Source organism: Chiloscyllium punctatum, chromosome 5, assembly GCF_047496795.1.
Source record: "Chiloscyllium punctatum isolate Juve2018m chromosome 5, sChiPun1.3, whole genome shotgun sequence".
NCBI lineage: Eukaryota > Metazoa > Chordata > Chondrichthyes > Orectolobiformes > Hemiscylliidae > Chiloscyllium > Chiloscyllium punctatum.
The window spans coordinates 109,874,805-109,894,335 of NC_092743.1; the positions used below are offsets into that span (position 1 = coordinate 109,874,805).

General features: G+C 38.8%; 1 protein-coding gene across 1 annotated transcript in view; it reads right to left on the reverse strand.

The window, feature by feature from the left end:
• avl9 (AVL9 homolog (S. cerevisiase)) overlaps nt 1-19,531 on the reverse strand; it is a 92,096-nt gene that overhangs the window by 57,953 nt on the left and 14,612 nt on the right. Inside the window, exons 3-6 of the mRNA XM_072571031.1 lie at nt 17,834-17,919; nt 13,323-13,394; nt 7,089-7,178; nt 2,742-2,808 (exon numbers count right to left, since the gene is read on the reverse strand). Of these exons, the coding sequence (XP_072427132.1) occupies nt 2,742-2,808; nt 7,089-7,178; nt 13,323-13,394; nt 17,834-17,919 (315 nt within the window). The remainder of the gene's footprint in view (nt 1-2,741; nt 2,809-7,088; nt 7,179-13,322; nt 13,395-17,833; nt 17,920-19,531) is intronic.

Below are 19,531 nucleotides of genomic sequence, written 5' to 3' on the forward strand. Positions count from 1 at the left end.
AGCACAGAACAGATGAACTGCTCTGTATTGACATTTACATGCTACACAAATCTCTTCCAATTTGGTCTACCTCATTTCAGCATATCTTTGATTAAATTTTATTTTTAGATTAGATTAGATTCCCTACAGTGTGGAAACAGGCCCTTTGGCCCATCAAGTCCACACCGACCCTCCGAAGAGCAACCCACCCAGACCTATTCTCCTATGTTTACCCCTGACTAATGCACCTAACACTATGGTCAATTTAGCACGGCCAATTCACCTGACCTGCACATCCTTGGACTGTGGGAGGAAACCGGAGCACCAGGAGGAAACCCATGCAGATACAGGGAGAATTTGCAAACTCCACACAGACAGTTGCCTGAGGTGGGAATTGAACCCAGGTCCCTGGTGCTGTGAGGCAGCAGTGCTAACCACTGAGCCACCGTGCCACCCATCCTCTTTCTCTCATGCATTTACAAACTTTCCTTTTATAACCATTTAAGATATTTGACTCAACCAGTTCCATCATAGCAAGCTCCATAATCTAACCACTTATTAAAGACATTTATTTTTGTCGGATTTATTTGTAATTATGTTGTTTTTATGATCCTAGCTTTAGATCGTCTCAAAAATAAAAACATTCCTTCCTCATCTCTCTAATCCAATTAAAAATTTAATAGTTGGAAGTAGATTTTCTTAAAGTATTTTTCTATAAAGAAAAAATCTCTAACCTGTTAAATATTTTCCAACATCTATACTAAAATCTCTTAGTCCTAGCATTAACCTTGAAACCCTTGAATATGCAGTACCCAGCATTAAACATAATTGTCAAGCTGAAGTTGGACCGTGATTTATAAAAGTTTACTATAATAGCCTGTATTTTGCATTCTATGCCTCTATTTATCGATCTTGTTTGTTTATTTTTAAATGATCTTCTCAACTTGCCCTGCTCCAAATGATTTAGGTGTCTATTCTGCATCCGTTTTAGAATTCTATCAACTAATTTATATAACCTCTCTTCATTCTTCCTATGATAAAGATTGACCTCACAATGCTGCAGACAAAGGCTATTTTCTTCAGCAAAGTTTAGAAGAAACCTAACAAGTTATTTCAAACTATAAATGAGCTAGGTAGGTTCTTTACTCAGAGAGTTGTGAATGCATGGAATGCGTTGTCAGCGGTGGTGTTGGAAGCAGAGTCATTGGGGACATTTAAGCGACTGCTGGACATGCACATGGATAGCAGTGAGTTGAGGGGTGCGTAGGTTAAGTTACTATATTTTACATTAGGATTAAATCTCGGCACAACATCGTGGGCCAAAGGGCCTGTTCTGTGCTGTACTTTTCTATGTTCTACAGATAAGAACGGAACAGTTCTGTTTGTCAGAAAAACCAAAGGTCACAAAAACAAGACAGTTATAACAAAGTCCAATATCCATTACTCCGTTTTTAGTCCACAAATATTATCAAGTGTAGCAGCAGCAAAGCTATTCTCCATCCTGTAAATGCTCTCCTATTAAAATAATTATGTGGTATAACTTGAGCTCTTGTATACAGCATCTTAACAGCACAGTTTCAGCACAGGAAATCTGCACACACTCAACGTAATTTAGTTAATTATTTCTGTACTCCCAGAAATACTCCGGATTATATTCACAAGATTATTCACTGATGTGCCCAGTCCCACTATATCAGGTTATCTAATGAAAAAGCGAAGTGAGAGGAAGTCAGAAAGCTCTCATAGTAATTGAGAGTATTGACAACATTGCAAACCTGGTTTTAATCATGATGGCTGTAGTACATGCAAAGAAATAAAAGTAAAATGAATTTTAAACTTACAGATGCAGTAAAAAGAAAAATAAATTGTGCTTTGCCTTCAGGTCAAACAAAGTCATAGAAGGCTCCTAATTACAAGGTACAGCTACTGTTTAGCTGCTAAATTACTCCATGCTATGCACTAGTTATGGAAGTAATGAGAAAAGAAAGGACAAAAAAATGTACTTTTAGTTGGGACTTCAATGTCTACCAATAAGACCAGCTCAGTCATACTATTAGCGGCTGAGCTGGCCACGTACTAGTGGTTCACCTGCCAGACTGGAGCTACGTATGATGCTGAAGGAACCAAATACAAGAGATGAACCTATTTCATATTGTTTTACGCAATTTACACACATCTTTCTATGAAAATATTGGAATGGGTTGACCAATGTAGTCCTTGAAAAGTCTCATCTTTAATCCAATGCCAAGGTCAGTGTTTCCAGCAGTTTGGTCCCTTTTCTACCTAGTCATATGGTAAGAATGTTTTTAGTTCTACTGGGCATGAAGAAATAACATTCAGACATACACAGGAGATGAGTCTTGGTCTCCACATTCATTGTATGTTAGTCACTCCTACCAAAATTAACATAGATGGAGCTGCACATGTAAGGAAACAGCATGAGTACAGTACTCAGAATTTGAACATTTAATACTTAATTTATGTTACATGAATGGTGGAAATAAATGGTTAAAATGAGTTGACTGGCTGATTTTGAATTGGTTAATGTCCAGTAAAAGAAACTGATTCGCAATGAGTTTAAATACTTCACTGACTAAAGACCACACAAACCATCGTCATAAATGAGACTGTTTGAAACAACCCTTTATTTTGTCCTTAGAAAAGAATAAAACTATTGCTGTGTTGAAGCAAAATAAATAGAACAAATCCTGATTCCAATCTTATTTATTCAAATGCAAATGATACAATTTTAATTCACTTACCTAAGCAAGCCTGGGAGCCTTCTAACGCGTTTCCTCCTAAAGAGCTATTCATGTGTTCATAAAGTTCCTAGTTAATCATTTTAGAAAAGTAAACATATAAAAACATTTAACCTCCAATATCTGCATTAAATTCTATAATAAGACCAAATACAAGCTTATGGATTCAATGCAATGGAAGCATTGTATAAATGTATGAAATATGTGTCGGAAAATCCTTCTTCTAACATGTCAGTAAATCTGATATCAAGTACTTGTCCAATCTTGCATATTTTATTGCAATTTTAAAGTATTTTTAAATTATAAAGGGTATGGGCATCACTGGCTAGGTCAGCATTCTTTACTCATCCCTAACTGCCCAGAGGGCAGATAATGTCAATCACGTTGCTGTGGGTCTGAAGTAACATGTAAGCCAGACCAGGTGAGGACAGTAGTTTCCAGCCTTAAAGAACATTAGTGAACCAGAGGGGTTTTCCAACAAGCAACAACAGTTTCATAGTCATCATTAGACTATTAATTGCAGATTATGTGTTGTTGAATGCAAATTCCACCATTGATCATGGCAGTATTTAAACTTGGCTCCCCTGAACATTACCTAGGTCTCTGGATTAGCAGCCTAGTGATTATATCAATAGGCCATTGCCTTCCAAAATATAATTGTACTTCAAAAATCTACAAAGCCTTAAGAATTTCAACTTTGTAATAAAGTTTGCGTATGGAAAGAAGCAAAATCAAAGAAAGAATGATCATTTTTTGTTACTGAAAAGGCACTTCTTCAAACTTAGAAGGCAAGCCATAGAGAAAAAAAAACTACAGATGCAATTACTTTGACAAGACATTTCAAGCATCAACATCATGATTTCCTATTACCGTGTGATGAATTCCTTTTGTGTTGTACCAACCTGAACGTCACTCAGTTAACATTGCAACATTCAGTGGACAGACAGTTCCAAAACATCAGTCACGTTCAATATCATCTATGAACAAGAGTTGGGCAGATTGAACGGTTTTCAGTAGGTTACTTAAAACAGTTCAGTGGTCACTGAAGTGCAGTTAGTTGAAGATGACAGACAGAGATAGAAGGGAGCCCTGTGCGAAAAAGAACGGTTTAGCTGAATTGCTGAAAAGGCAATTGAAGTACGTGGAATCCGAACAGTTCGAGATTCAGTGGGAAGTTAATACCAGTTGGATGGCTTGTGTTTTCAGTAGTTATTTTAGGATTTAGTATGCAGCTCTGAAAAATATGGGCTCCAGAAAAGTCCAAAGATATCTGGGGTCCCAGATAATGCCACGTGACAATAATAGTTCAGTGTGGTGTGAGCTGAGGTGAAGGGATCCCTTTGAAAAATTATTTACTTTTTGTAGTTGAGTCAGATTACACCCCAGGAAATAAATTCAGGTCAATACTGGCTGTGGTGAAGCTTGCTGTCCGTGCAAAGATGGCTTGTGAAGAAATGTTATTTTCCAGGATTCAGAATGGCACAGTCCCAGAAACAGAAAGTAAACAGTCATTGAGATAGTCCACGACAGAGTGGGTTTTGTGGGAGCTTTAAGGCCAGTCTAGCCAAAGTGAAGAATTGTAACCCTTTGTGAAGTGTAAGGAGATTTGGTGACCCAATGTGTCACTAATGTTTGGTTTGGTTTGGTGGGGCAGCAGGAGTTAATGCGAAAGAGACAGACTGAGAAATCTAAGGGGTATATCTCAATCATGATCACTGTTTGATGTTGGATGATTTTGTTGGTTTCTGGACAAGTTTATCTGTTACCCGTACTTGCCCCATGTTAAGTTTTGACTCTAAGTCATACTTACTTTTGCACAGTCTAATCCTTGTTTTTGTCAATAATGTTTGCTTCAATAAGTTTTGTTTGTTCTTTTTTGTTGACGAAAGAAACCCAACTGACTTATTTCGAATACTAAAACATTGCCAGTCTAAAACCTATACTATTAGCCATACTACTAGTTTAGTTAAATTTAAAACTTTGTTATGGCCGCTGGTGGAGGGAGACTAAAATGGAATTAGTGCACCCCTCAAATCTGAATCATAACAAACATCTAGGTGCTTACATCTGGCACTGAAACCATAAACAAATGAGTATAATTGGAAGTGGGGAAGTAATTTATTAAAATCCCAGTACAGGTGATTTGTGCACTGGAATAAAATTATATTAACCTAAATGTCTTTTGATGCACGTATATTTTTCCAGCAGAGTAGGATACATTTTAATACTTTAAAAGTCTTGTCCATTGACAAACTAAGAGATAGGATTTATGTGAAAAACTAAGAAACAAGAAATTCAAAAATTATTGCCAACAAACAGGATATTGAATTTGAAATGTAAAAGACGAGTTTAGAATTAGAAGCACACAAGGTGAAGATAGAACAGAAGAGCTCAGAAGTGTAATTTCAAAGCAAGGAAAGAAGAGATCATTCTTTTTTCTTTGATGAATGAATTTGATAAATGTGCATCATTATTGCTGGTCTTCATGTATCAAGTTGCACGAAAGATGAAACAGAGAAGGAAAATGGAGATGGATCTGCAGTTTTCAAGTACAGCTTTTGGGTAGAGGTCAAGAGTATTTTTTTCTAAAGAGGAGTAAGATCTGCGGTTCTGAAATAGTTACAGATAATACTTGAGTAAAGGGAGTAATTTACACTGTCAACATTCCAGGAAGGAAAGTTTGGTAGTCACTGGCTTAGAAGGAAGGGCACTAAGGGGATACAAGTTGTATCTAACAATTAAGATAAACTTGGAGAAGGGAGGAAGGGTGAAGAAACAGGGCAAAGGTAGGAAGAAGCCTATGTGAGCTGGAAGATGAAGGGAGAAATTTGGCAGAAGCAGCTGTAACAATTGCCTCAATACTAGACACAAATGAATCTTCACCTTTTGATGGAGTAAAGGCTGGAAGAGGCAAGGAAGACAGATTTGAACAATTGGTTAGTTATCAGAAAAAAAGCACTAGGCTATTTTTTTTGACTCTCATTTACTCCAGAAGAATGAGCAATTTTTGCAGAGGAAAATGAGACATAGTAGTGCTCAAAATGGTGCCATCAGATCAGCCAATTGGCAAACAGAAGTTGATTAGTGTTTGGACTTTTGACCAGTTATTGATGATAAATGCCTTTTATCTATTGGGAACAAGACAATGACAAGTGTTTTGACCTCCAGCAACACAGGAGCTCTGACCTCTGTAGTTAAAACACATTTTAAACCTGAAGGAATGAGTTCATCTTTCCTTCAGCAGTTATTGCAAGCTGTGACTTTTAACTGGTAAGTCACGGACTTTTACAAGTGAATTAGCCACCTTGCACCTTTTGCAAACTAGTGGAAGTATCTGAAGAAAGATGACTGAAAAACGATGTTCTGACCAGCATAAGAATTATAAACATCATCTTAGCAATACATGATTAGCAACCATTCAGCTGGCTCCCAGTTTTTCTTTGCCATCTGTATGCACATGCATATGTAAGGGAGAATTTATGATGGGATCAGAGTTTTAATTAGTCATATTATACGCCATCATATACTTTTTATCTGTAGCTGTGTCTAATTACTTGCAATAAATAGTAATTCTTGTATTTTTCTTGGTAATTCTTGAAACCTGATTTGTGCTTTCTATCAACTTGGATCGGAGATTCAAATTAGGAAATTTTATGTGCTTATTTTCTGACCCTTAACTTTTGTGATGACCTTAGGAATGGTGAGGCTTAATTTCTAGTGTGTTACCCAAGTGAGTCGTGACAAAAGACAAATGCATCATTATGGCATTTTGGGTGTGGCAAACAGACAGTAGGAGGTACTGTGTGACAGAGAGGTTTCATTAATGGGCAAGATAAGATATGTTTCCACCAAAGCCAAGTTTCATTAATGGGCATGGTAAGATATGTTTCCACCAAAGCCAAGCGATCATTCACAACAAAGGTTGTCAATAAAGGGTATTTTTAAACAATAAACCAATATCCTTCAGGGAAATGTGGTTGGAACAGTGATTGATGATGTACTGACAGAGTCAAAAAGGGAAGTGAGGTGAGGGGAATGGGAAAGAAGTTGGGAAAGGCACATGAAGCATACTGAACTTTAAGTCATTCGGTCTACAGAACATGAGTATTGCTGAAAGAGATATATTTTGTTGAAGCTTTTTGTCTTGTAATTATCGGGACAATTTGTAAGAATACCAATTCAAGGGGAAAACCACCATTTATACTCATGATAGGAGAGTACCAATTGGTTGGTAAGTAGACTCATATTAGTAGAGGTTTAGCCATAGAGAATACTCACACTCAAGTAATGCACTTCTTTTAACATATTCATTAATGAGATCTCCATATACAAAATTGTAATAATCCTCACCTTTAGAATGGAAATCTGTGAAAAATCTTTCTCCTCAAAATAAGCGTGCGTGATGAGCTGCAGTTTTGCTTGAAGCAACCCGTAAAGGGGCTATAGAAAGGAAATCACAAAAAAAAAGTCAGTTTCAGCAGTTCACGAAGTTTGATCGTCATTAGCAGTTACTCAAAAATGGTATCAGCAATTATACAAGAGCAACTTCTACCACATAAATGCCCGAAAACAACACAAATGTTAAGTGACAGCCAGAGTCCATTGAAAACTTTGTGCTGAGTCCCCAAATTTTGTGTACTCCAAATTTAGTACAAGAATTAACAGGAGATAAATCACATTTTGTAATAAAACCTGCAATATAATTCCAATATAATACAAATTTTAGTATCTTGAAGAAGTTGAAGTGTAGCACTACCATGAAGTGGTGGCTGACAAGTTTGTAATCATACTTCTGTATAACGAGTTACTGTCCTCAGTTGTATCATCAGAAAGATGTATAAAGGGAATGTGTAAATCATTCATAGGAGAGGGAGAAGTACTAAAATTTGCAGTTGTCTGATCCCAAGTTTTGTTTCTCCCCAGTCAAGAAAATTACAAAGCATATTCATAAAAATGCCCCATCGTGTGCAATAAAATCTTTCATTGCCTGAACTCCATGTTTGAATTGCTGTAATCAGACATTCATCACTTTCAACAACAAACAACATCCTACATGATGCTGACAAATGTGATATCCTTGCCCACACATCTCAACCTGTTCACTGCCACAGCTGACTATAAGATCTTCTTCCTTTCCACTGCCATCCAACTGAATGGAGCTTCTCTCATTTAGTCCATCCCTATTATCAGAGTGTCAATTCTTTTTTTCCTACCAATGCTCTATCTTGTCAGCATCCCTTCCAACTCTTTCATTTGTTAGTGAGTTTTGAGAAGATTTGTAGCTCAGGTTGCGATTCTGGATGTAAGTTTGCTCACTGAGCTTTCATTTGTTGTTAAATTTAAAAGCTGTTTATCTGAGGTGCATGAGCAGAAATCTCTTCCAGTTAAACACTAGAAAGACTGAAGCCATTGTATTCATCCCTACTCTCAATTTTGTTCCTTAGCTGCAGACATTCTCTCTCGCTCTCTGTTTCTGTCTCTCTCTATCTTCCCCACCGCACCCCCAGGCAGCCTCCTGAGGTTGAACCAGTCCAATCACAACCTTGATTTCATATCTGGTTATGAGAGGAGCTCCCTCCACATATCCACTGCATCACTGGACCACATATTTCCATCTCCATAATGTCATTTGGCTTGACCTCCTGCCTCGGTTCATCCGCTGCTGAAATCCTCAATCATGCTTTCCTTGTCTCCAGAATGATAATTCCAAAGCAATACTAGCTGCTCTCCTACATTTATACACTCCGTATGCTTGAGATCAGGCCTTTTGACTCTGCCTTCAAAATTTAAGCTGTAATCTTTGGATTTCCTTTCTTACATCTCCGGCTGTTTTCTTTACTCTCTTCCCTTTCAAGCCTGCTGCACCTTTCACCAAGTGATTGATCGCATGATTTTACGCCTTCTTTTGTGGCTCAGATTTGTTCTATAATTCTCCTTAGCACTTCTGAATGTTTTAGTACATTAAAGGCACTACTGTTACAACCCCCATAGAGAGTGGCCTAACCTCAAGCCAAAAGAACACATCAAATTTGAGAAATAATTAAGAATCCTTTCAAGGAAGCTGCTTCTTACTGCTGTTCCATGTGAAATCGATTTCCTTCACAGCACCCAGTGTACTTCCAGTTTTCCATTCTTCTTTCCCATCACAGTATGTGGCATTATTTTATGTCAACATATCATAACAACACCTCTATCCAACGTTTGTGTTTAGCATAAGCAATCTCCATTTCTTTGTCTAAGAGTTGGTTTTGTCGTTTCACTTCCCCATTTTGCTGCAGCCATTTAGAGTTTACTATGTGAGATGTTGAATATCTGTGATTTGCATGTAATCTGAAAAGTGTGAGAAATAAATTGCTGTTCACTGCTTAAATATAGAGAGCTGAACATGATATTCTTTTAGCTAAGTACAGATTGCTTTTGGAGGATTTTTTGAGGTAAGGCCTATGGAGTTTTCTTACCGTATTCCCAGAAACTCAACACCTTAACTAATTACTCCACACCTACGGCATCCTTCCACCTGCCTCCAGCCCCATTTTACCACAGCCAATTCCAGAACAATTTGCCACTCAGTGGATATGTGTCAAAAGACTGACCTCCTTGCACCTGTGCCATCTTCAAAAGGATGCTGTATACTTGGAGAAGCCTGGCGATCCACTACTGCCCCTCATTTAATGGCACTGCAGCCACAAAACCAAAGAGCTTATGATACATAGCCAGCGAGGCTGAGACTCCTTCATACATTCAATCCCCATTCTCACATCCCAGTCACTGCTTATCTATAAGGACACCTTTCCTTAGCTACATCCCATCTAAAACACCATCTCTACGTCATTGCTAATCTTGTTCCCAATACCCACTGAAGACTGGCAACTTGTCACTGTTCTGTGGGGGCACATCATACACAAGCAAGTACTTGGACAATTCTAAACATGAGCTTTTATTTACAGCCTGCAAAAGCAAAAGTGAAATGAACAGAGGCTGTAGTTCACCAGCCCACTGCAAAATAAATGCTGCAAGATGACCAACGACAGTCCATAATGGTCTGCTGCACCCAGCTTTCAAAGGGTGTCATTCAGGTCCTGCCTGAAGCAGCCGAGTTCTGTCATGCACAAGGACAGCTTTCTCCTCCCCAACGTCCTCATCCTCCGCCTCGGAAGACTGCTCCTGTTCCTTAGCATCTATCACATCAGGCTGCAATTGTATGGAGCACAGCATGCCAGGATGATGCACCACACTCTGCCGTGCTGTACTGGACAATAAATATCTAAATGCAAAATGTTGCGATGCAGTTCATTATCATAATTTGTTTCCTACTGCCTCTGAAGTGCCTTACAGTATTTTAAAGTTGCTTTATAAATGCAAGTTACTACTGCTGTTGTTGTATGGAGCTATTTGAAGAACAGCAGACGAGGTCCTCCATAATTCTGGCTGATATTATTCCTTGACCAACACCAATTAAAAAAAAACACAATAGATTACCTGGTCATTTACCTTGCTGTTGGTTGTGGGATCATGCTGTATACGTTTTTGTAGTGATTACACTCAAATCAATTCATTGCTTGTACAGTGCATTCAAATGACTGGCGGTCATGAAAAGCATAACATAAATACTATTAATTAATTCACTCACTTGCTTTTGAGCTTGCTGAAGTGACTTTGCACTTTATAGGGAAAAATGTCTCCAAATCCCTGAACAAAATCTGATGCATGTCGATGACAAGGTGTGATATGAACTGAAGCATATAATCCAGAAAGCTTGTGAAAAATACTGCACTTTTTCACTAACTGCTCAACAGCTTTCTACACTATAACCTACAGATAAGTAACAAGTTACAAAAGTTAAAATTGCCTCGAAAATGCTTGAAAGCAAATACAAGGAAGAGTTAAAAATCACATAACATGGTTAGTACAGAAATAAACTCTTCAGTGCAACTAATCCATGCTGAAGTCAATGCCATATTTGAATCTCTCTCATCCTTCTTTATCTTCTTCCATTACTATACCCTATTCTTTTCTTGCTAATTATGTTTCTCTGGATTCCCTTAAATACATCTGTGCTGTCATCTCAACCACTGTGTTAGGAGAAAATGAGGGCTGCAGATGCTGGAGATCAGAGTCGAAAGTGTGGTGGTGGAAAAGCACAGCAGGTCAGGCAGCAGCCGAAGAGCAGGACAATCGACGTTTTGAATGTATGCTCTTCATCAGGAATGAGGCTTGTGGGCTGGGGGCTGAGAGATAAATGGGAGGGAGGTGGGGTTGGGGCAAGGTAGCTGAGAATACAATAGATGGATGAAGGTGAGGGAGAAGGTGATAGGTTGGAGAGGAGGGTGGAGTGAATAGATGGGAAAGGTGATGGACAGGTCAGGAAGGTGGTGCCAATTTGGAGGCTTGGGACTGGGATAATGGAGGGGGGGGAAAATGAGGAAACTGTTGAAATCCACATTGATCCCATGTGGTTGCAGGGTCCCAAGATGGAATATGAGGCATTCTTCCTCCAAACATCGGGTGGCAAGTGTTTGGTGATGGAGGAGGCCCAGGACCTGCATATTCTTGACTGAGTTGAAGTGTTCAGTCATGGGGCAGTGGGGTTGGTTGGTGCGGGTGTCCCAGAGATGTTCTCTGAAACAATTCGCAAGTAGGTATCCTCTCTCCCTGGTGTAGAGGAGACCACATCGGGTGCAACGGATATAGTAGATTACATTGGTGGAGGAGCAGGTAAATTTTAGTCGGATATGGAAGGATTAATACTCCTGTGTTAGCCAAGCTCCATAGTGCAGCCTCTCTTAAGAAATGTATTTGTGGTTGTCATAGTAATGGCATATAATTCTAATTTTCTCCACACGTCTCTCTGTAATACCCTATATAAGCTTTGCTATTGTATCTTTTGTAGAGAACGGGGTCCCAGCCTATTCAATCTTTCCTGCTGGGTACAGCTTCTCAACTCTTGTATCATTTAAATTACTTTAGTACCTTCACCTCTTTCCATAACATACAGACAAAATTGTTTGCAATATTAATGAGTGATTGCAGCAAGTTTATATACAAGCTTAATTACCTTCACTGCTTTCCAATTCTCTCTTTTGAAAATAACTCGATTTTCTTTAAAAAAACAGTTTTATTAAATGCACTTATTAAATCACTTAAACGTTAGCTTTTGTTTGATGTTCCTCCCCCTAAGTCTGGAAAATGAGATGGAGACATTGCTGGTAAAATTTGTCTTACATGTCTCTGATACACAGTCCAGATTTCACTGCAGGAATACACTGATACCATAGTTAGTAGAAGGTTGAGCTAGTCCAGCTAATCAGTTGCTGGATCTCTTCATCAATAGTGGCATTTTGAGAGGGTTGCTGACAAGGTATGGGAAATGCTCAACATATTTCAGATTCTCTCTTTCAACAGATAATGAAGGGCAATATATAATTGAACAGGTCTGGGTGGAGATGGGTATTGTTTTGCAACATTCAAGGACAGGCTAAGTATCCTGGATACAGAATTGAAGAGATTGAGGATGGACTACATATCTGGTGCAGAGTGAGCAACAACAATTCAGTCGTACCACACTGCGGGTCTTGGATGTCTATCGTGGTCAGTTTAGTTTGGTACAGAGGCAGCTGAACTTAAAGAGTTTACTGTTTACATGGTATTTAATGCACATGCCTGAAGGCAGTTGATCTTTGATGGAGTAAGAAATTACTGTCAGTGGTTTATTAATAGTATAGGGGTTATCACACAGCCTTGAAACCAGTCTGAGTTTGTTCAGACTTCCTGCTCTGGACAGTTGCAGTCATATCATCATGAAGCAGTTGCAGGATTGTGATGAAGTTTCAAGAGCATAGAAATCTCTGGAGAACAACTGACTGTCTCATGATTCATTGAGCCATATACTTTGACAGGCCAAAGAATACCAGCACAGATATGATGAGTTGAGTAGCCTTTTTCAGTATGGTTCCTATTGTTGTTCTCAAGACTTTTCTTGGAATTGTATGGCAACAAAGACAATGTCAGAGGGTCCGCTGGGGTGTCCACAGTGCAAGTTGCATTTGAAAGCTCACCCCCAATGATTTCCAAACATGGCCCACAGCTTTCCAAGACAAGTAAAGCTTCATTGTTGCTAATACAGTTGAAACTGCTAGATATTGGCTTTAAACATTGAGCAGGAAATATATATTTGCATCCACATTTTTTTTGAAAACAGTGAATTGCCATTTTTAACTCTAAAGTCGGCACTTGGTTTCATGTAGATTAGTGAAAGGCAAGAAGCCATATACAACAGGCAACTCTTCAGATGTCTTTATCCTTAGCTGAGAACAGCATTCCTGCAGGCCTAGAGGCTAGCTCCCCAGTCCACTTAATGTATATAAAGGAAAAGATATTTTATGCAGAAAGGGAAAGAAAAATCAGCAAAAATGCAGTTGCTCAAAATCGCAAGTGGGATTTTGTTTCTTTCACAGTTCAAATTAGAATCATGCCCAAAGTAGTTAAATGTAAGAATACATATTCTACAATACTTGCCAAAAAGAAATTATGTAAAATGAGGCAGCTATTTTTGAAATATATTTGAGAAAGGTTCAGCTCACTTACCAACCTACTGAGTACACAAACACTCTTCTGAACAGTTTCTCTTGTGACATCAGCCTGCCGAACCTTCAGGGCCTGAAGTTAAGAACAATTAAAGCATTTATAGAGACATGCGCTCAGTGGCATAGTTTTCAGAACATAACTGCATTGAGACAGTGGCAAACATCAGTAAAATATTAACAAGGTGCAATGATATATTTGTAAACAGCAAACAATTTTTATTTAACACCAATTCAAGGCTATTTCTCCAAATGCAAAGTTCACAACCCTGTACAGAATGCAGACAGGGAAGGTGCAAATACAGGAGGTTGAAACAAATAGGACAAACTTATAAATTCTCTCACCTGTTCAGCATTCTTAGTTATTCAAAAGTTCATTGGATGTCAAGATATCAATACTGTTTTGAGATTTTTTGAATTTTTGTTTAAATGGTAGCCATGTTATTACGAAATATTGCAATGGTTTTGTAATGGTCTTTGGAAGAGACATTATTTAGATATTTCTGTCAAAGCAGAGGCACATGGATCAAATGACCTCCTCCTGTGTTACACCATTCTTTGCCTCTGGGATATTATCATATTTTCCATTTGCTTACGTGATATATTGTAGGATATAATCACATGTCCCAATGTCCTGATATGGAAGTATTAAATTGATGGCTATATCAAAGAGCTCATACAGATACAATAAGCAAAATAGCTTCCTGCCGTCATAACAGTCTTTAATACCTAATAACTTATGTGCAAGCATTATAGGACTTACCTTTTTTCACAGAGACAAATTAGATTTGAGAAACACAGACAACTGCTTACATTTTTTAATCAAATTAACATTACAGAGTTACCTTCTCCCAGACAGACTGCTCACTGGGGTAGACATGGCCTGCAGCAGTCTAGTTTAGATGTACCTAACACCTGCCATCACATCTTTGAACACAGTTTTGAACATGGATTGGCATGAGACTGAACTGTAGGACTTTCATTAAAAGAGGCTATTTGGGTCATAAACCATATGGGACTTTTTTGTGGATAAAGATCTGCTTAACTTTCTTCATCATCCAGGCCCTTCCTAATCCTTTGACTTCTAGTCTACCAAGGAGAAGGTAACTGTTTTCAGAATCCCCAGCTTTGGGTTAACCAGTAAAACATGCATCAGCTGACAGTTTGGAAGATCATGATTAGTTCCAACAGACAGGACAGCGACATGAAGGGTAGATGAGGATCTTCAGCCTTAGCATCTCACATCGGAGAAGGGCAACGGCAAATTCAAAGTTGCATTCTTTCAGCTGCACACTTGTGGTGTGTGTTGTATCAGTGTTGTAATGGTGAAATACTGGTGGGTACAAGGATGGTGGTGGCAGACTTCAGTCATAACTCTGCACAGGTGGGCTCAAGGCAATGGTTTCTGCGCATTGATTGTGTTGAATTTACGAGGTGGTAGAAAGGATCTTTTTAGATTATGAGCTGCTGTCCTCAATCCAGGGAAGGAGAAGAAAAAGAACCTTAAACACTGCCAGCTTTCCATGAACATGTCAGTATACCATCCCTGATTAGTCATTCATTTATCACAGTCAAAATAGAAAGAACTACAACACAAAGAACTAACTAACTAACTACTAGTCATGAAATGAAACATGGAATGATAGGGACTCTAAACAACTCTACAAGATCAGGGCATAGAACAACCCTCATATCCAGAATGTCAGAATGGTTTTAAAAAGAAAACCTAAGATGATTCAGCACTCAAGCGTGAAAGGAAACTTGATGTAAATGTTCCGAAAGACATGGTAAAGAGGCAAGAACTGGAATATAATCTAGCCACAGGAACTGTTGATATCCCAGTGAAAGGATGTTGCGAAAATACATTATCTGAGGTGATAGGATTCAATAACTAGAAGAACCAGGGCTACTCTGACAACAATAATACTATGACAACACCGTGGGCGGCACGGTGGCACAGTGGTTAGCACTGCTGCCTCACAACGCCAGAGACCCGGGTTCAATTCCCACCTCAGGCGACTCTCTGTGTGGAGTTTGCACATTCTCCCCGTGTCTGCGTGGGTTTCCTCCGGGTGCTCCGGTTTCCTCCCACACTCCAAAGATGTGCAGGTCAGGTGAATTGCCCGTAGTATTAGTTAAGGGGTAGATGTAAGGGTATGGGTGGGTTGCGCTTCGGCGGGGACTTGTTGGGCCGAAGGGTTTCCACACTGTAAGTAATCTAATCTAATCTAAAAGTAATCTAATCTAATAATCAAGACACAGACAAGCTTCTGGATGAAGTGTACAGCACTCACAGATCTGACAAGAAATGACCAGCGAGGAATACCAAACCAAGAAAAATGAATGACTGGTGTTGGAAAACAAGTCTGACGAACTCCAAGCAGCTCTTAAAAAAAAACAACTATAAAAGTCTCAATACATAGATCTGCAGACAATTTATGACCCTAAAACCAACGATGTGACATCCATCCTCTCAGCCACTAATAAATAGGAATGAGGTCCTCTATAGTTGGGCAGATCACTCTGGCAATCTCTGAAACAAACAATCCATGAATGCAATGATTGCACTTAGTCATTTCCACAACAGTACACTCTTTCACAATGGGCTCTGGTGTTACAGTGGTAGTGTCTCTACCTCAGAAACAAAACAGGAGCAAGACCACCTGAACCAATTATCATGAAATATTACTTTTAACAGTAGGAGGAACTTATTTTCTTATTTTTTTTTCGCTCTTTTCATTGACCCTATGACTACCATCTTTGCAGCATGTAAAATTGAAGGAAATCCTATGAACAGAAAAATTACTTCCATACATGTTCATTGATCTGATTAAGGTTTTTGACATAATAAACCAGGAAGATCTATGGAACACTTTATACAAATATGGCTGCTCTGAAAAGGTCAGTGTCATTCACTTGTTTCATAATGACATGATAGCCATCGTGATGCAAAGTGGTATGACATTGAATGCCTTTCTTGTCACCAACAGCAAGGAGGAAGGCTGTGTATTGGCTCCAGTTGTGTTTGTTGTATACTTCTCAGCCATGCTCCAGAATGCATTCATGACACAAGGACACATTCAATTCAGAACAGATAGCAAACTTTTCAACTTGGAAGCTCAAAGGTTTCACAAAGGTTACTGAACATCAATCAAGTGAAAAACTATCTGGGGACAACTGCACTCTCATAACAAATATACAAAAGGCCATTCAGATGCTGCTTGTTTAGCTTCAGAACATTATGACTTGACAGTCAGGTAAAGTCTGAAGATGTTTTATCTTGTATCGAACTGCCCTGGTCATGTATGCCAAGATCCCAGTTACTACCTTTGACACTAACTCTAACCCCTGTTTAGCACCAATGTTTCCCTATCATGGGAGACATTAGGTTGGATAATAAAATCAACCATCACCAGGCAAAAGCAAGATCAGTATTTATAGAACTGTAGGGTCATACAGCATGGAAACAGACCCTTTGGTCCAACGAGTCCATGCCGACCATGTTCCCAAAATAAATTAGTCCCACTTGCCTGCATTTGCTCCAAATCCCTCCAAACCTTTCACATTCGTGTGCTTATCCAAATGCAATTTAAATGCTGTTACTGTACCTGCATCTGCCACTTCATTTGGCAGTTCATTCCATACACAAACCACTCTCTATGTAAAAATGTTACCTCTTGTGTCCTTTTTAAAATGTTCTCTTCTCACCTTTAAAATATGTTCTCCAGTTTTGAATATATTTTGTAAATAGCATGGATACCTGCCTTACTCCACTCATCACTGCCTGTCTCTCAAAAAAAGACTCATTTATTCCTATTCTTTGTGTTCAGTCTGTCCACCAGTTCTCTATCTATGCCACTATACTGCCCCTAATCCCATGCACTTTTAAGTGTGCATGCTCTCTCTCATGTGGAACCTTAATGAAAGCTTTCTGTAAGTTCAAATAAACCTTACCCACCACCTCCCCCTTATCAACTCTAGTAGTTTTATCATCAAAAAGTTCCAGGAGAAGATAAATCCATGCTGACTTTTGTTCAATCCTGTTACTAATACCCAAGCATTCTGCTTTTATATCTTCTAAAATGGTCTAGCATTTTCCCTTTGACCCATGTCACATTAACTGCTTTTGCTGTTTGCTCTTTACCTCCTTTTAAATAGTGGGATTACATTAGCTTCCCTTTAATCCAAACAGAATCTTGATAATGACCACCAATGCATCCACTATTTCTAAGGCCACTTTCTGAAGTATTCTGGAGTGTAGATTATTGGATCCTGGGAATTTATAGGCCTTTAATGTCATCCATTTCCCCACAGATACTGATTTCCTTTCGCTCTCCCCTCTCACAAGAAAGGGGAAGTATAATACATTCTCATATACTTGCATTGTTCAGATGAGAAATTATGTGCAATGAGTTTAATCAACAGTTTTAGTCTTCCATTCCCAGCTGGTCAGGAGCACTTATCTGGCTGTGAACGCAAACCATTAAAGTTATTTTTTACTGAAGGAAAATTTACCTTGGCTTCAATCTGTCGATAGCAGGAAACACCGTAAACCGTCTTTCGATTTCCACTCCTTGGAGGCAAATGAAAATAAATGGTGTCTGAGGAAGGAGAAAATCAAAAACATAAAATCATAGAAAAGAGCTGAAAATATATTTCAGAGACATGTGAATAAAGCACTTCTGATACACAGAGAGCTTAAATGGTAAGTTGAAATGATCAGCCAATAATTGAATGGTACAAATACTAAATTAAGTGACAATAGCATTAGAAAAATGACATTTTACAAACAATTGCCACAACATTTATACACAACACTTGTTATAATTGCAATTGATGTCACTACTTGATAAGTCAGATCCTAGAATGAAACCCAGCTTGACAGATCATATCTTCTTTTGTATTTTAACGTGGTCATTCAATGACATGTAAGTACATGAGGCTGCAGATTCTTCAGCAAGAAAATAGAACTTTATTACATAAAAAGAAACATGATGAAATAAAACAAACAAGCCACCTAAATAAAGAACACCATTTGAAAGGTTTTAAAACATACAGTCATACAAAATTCTCAATTATTCCAAACAGCAACACTTTACAGCATCAAATCCACAGAGATTACCTCTCTAACTCAAATCTTTAGCTTGACTCAATTGGTTCATCCAGTTTTCTTTTCTGTAAGGTCTGAAGACGTCTTGCATAAAAACTCACAAAACTGAAATCTTGTACTTGCTTAGTTTTTTAATAATTTAATTTTCAAGCCAACTTGGAAGTTACTGAAGTTAATGTTCTGCTATGGTAACTTATTTATTTTGTAGGAGAAAGGGGGTATATTGTGCTTCAGATCACAGTCAAACATCCTCTGACCAGTAATCACTTTCTGTGACAGAGGATTCCCCAGGCTCACCACTCTGTGGGTGAAAATTCTCATTATCTCAATATTAAATGACTATCCCTTATCCTTTATCTGTGACCCATGGTTCAGTCCAGCACTTATCTGTCTAGTTCTGTTATAACTTTAAAGGTTTCTATAAGAACTTCTCTCACTTTTTAAACTTCAGTGAATATCGTCCTAATTGATCCAGTCTCCCTTCATAGATAGTCCTGCCATTTCAGGAACCAGTCTGGCAAATCTCTATTGCAATCCCTCCATAGCTAGAACATTCTTCCTCAGGTAAGGAGACCAATACTGCATATAGTACTCCAGGTGCAGTCTCACCAAGGTCTTGTACAATTACAGCAAAACATCCCTACTCCTGTACTCAAATCTTCTCAATAATGAATACCAACAAACCATTTGTCTTCTTCACTGTCTGCTCTTCAGAGGATCAGCATGGACTCAAAGGGCCGAATGGCCTGATTCCATACATGAAATCCCTGTAGAGTTCATGATTCCACGAATTCTATTGTGAATAAGTAACCTCCTGACTCAAGATGTATCCACATCTACAGCACACAAATCAGGAGTGTGATGGAATTTACCCCATTTGACTGGGAACAGCACAGTGGCTCAGTGGTTAGCACTGCTGCCTCACAACACCAGGGACCCAGGTTCGATGGGTGACTGTCTGTGTGGGGTTTGCACATTCTACCCATGTTTGCATGGGCTTCCTCTGGGTGCTCCAGTGTCCTCCCACAATCCAAAAGATGTGCATGTCAGGTGAATTGGCCACGCTGGATTGCCTTCAGTGTTGGGTACATTCGTCAGGGGTA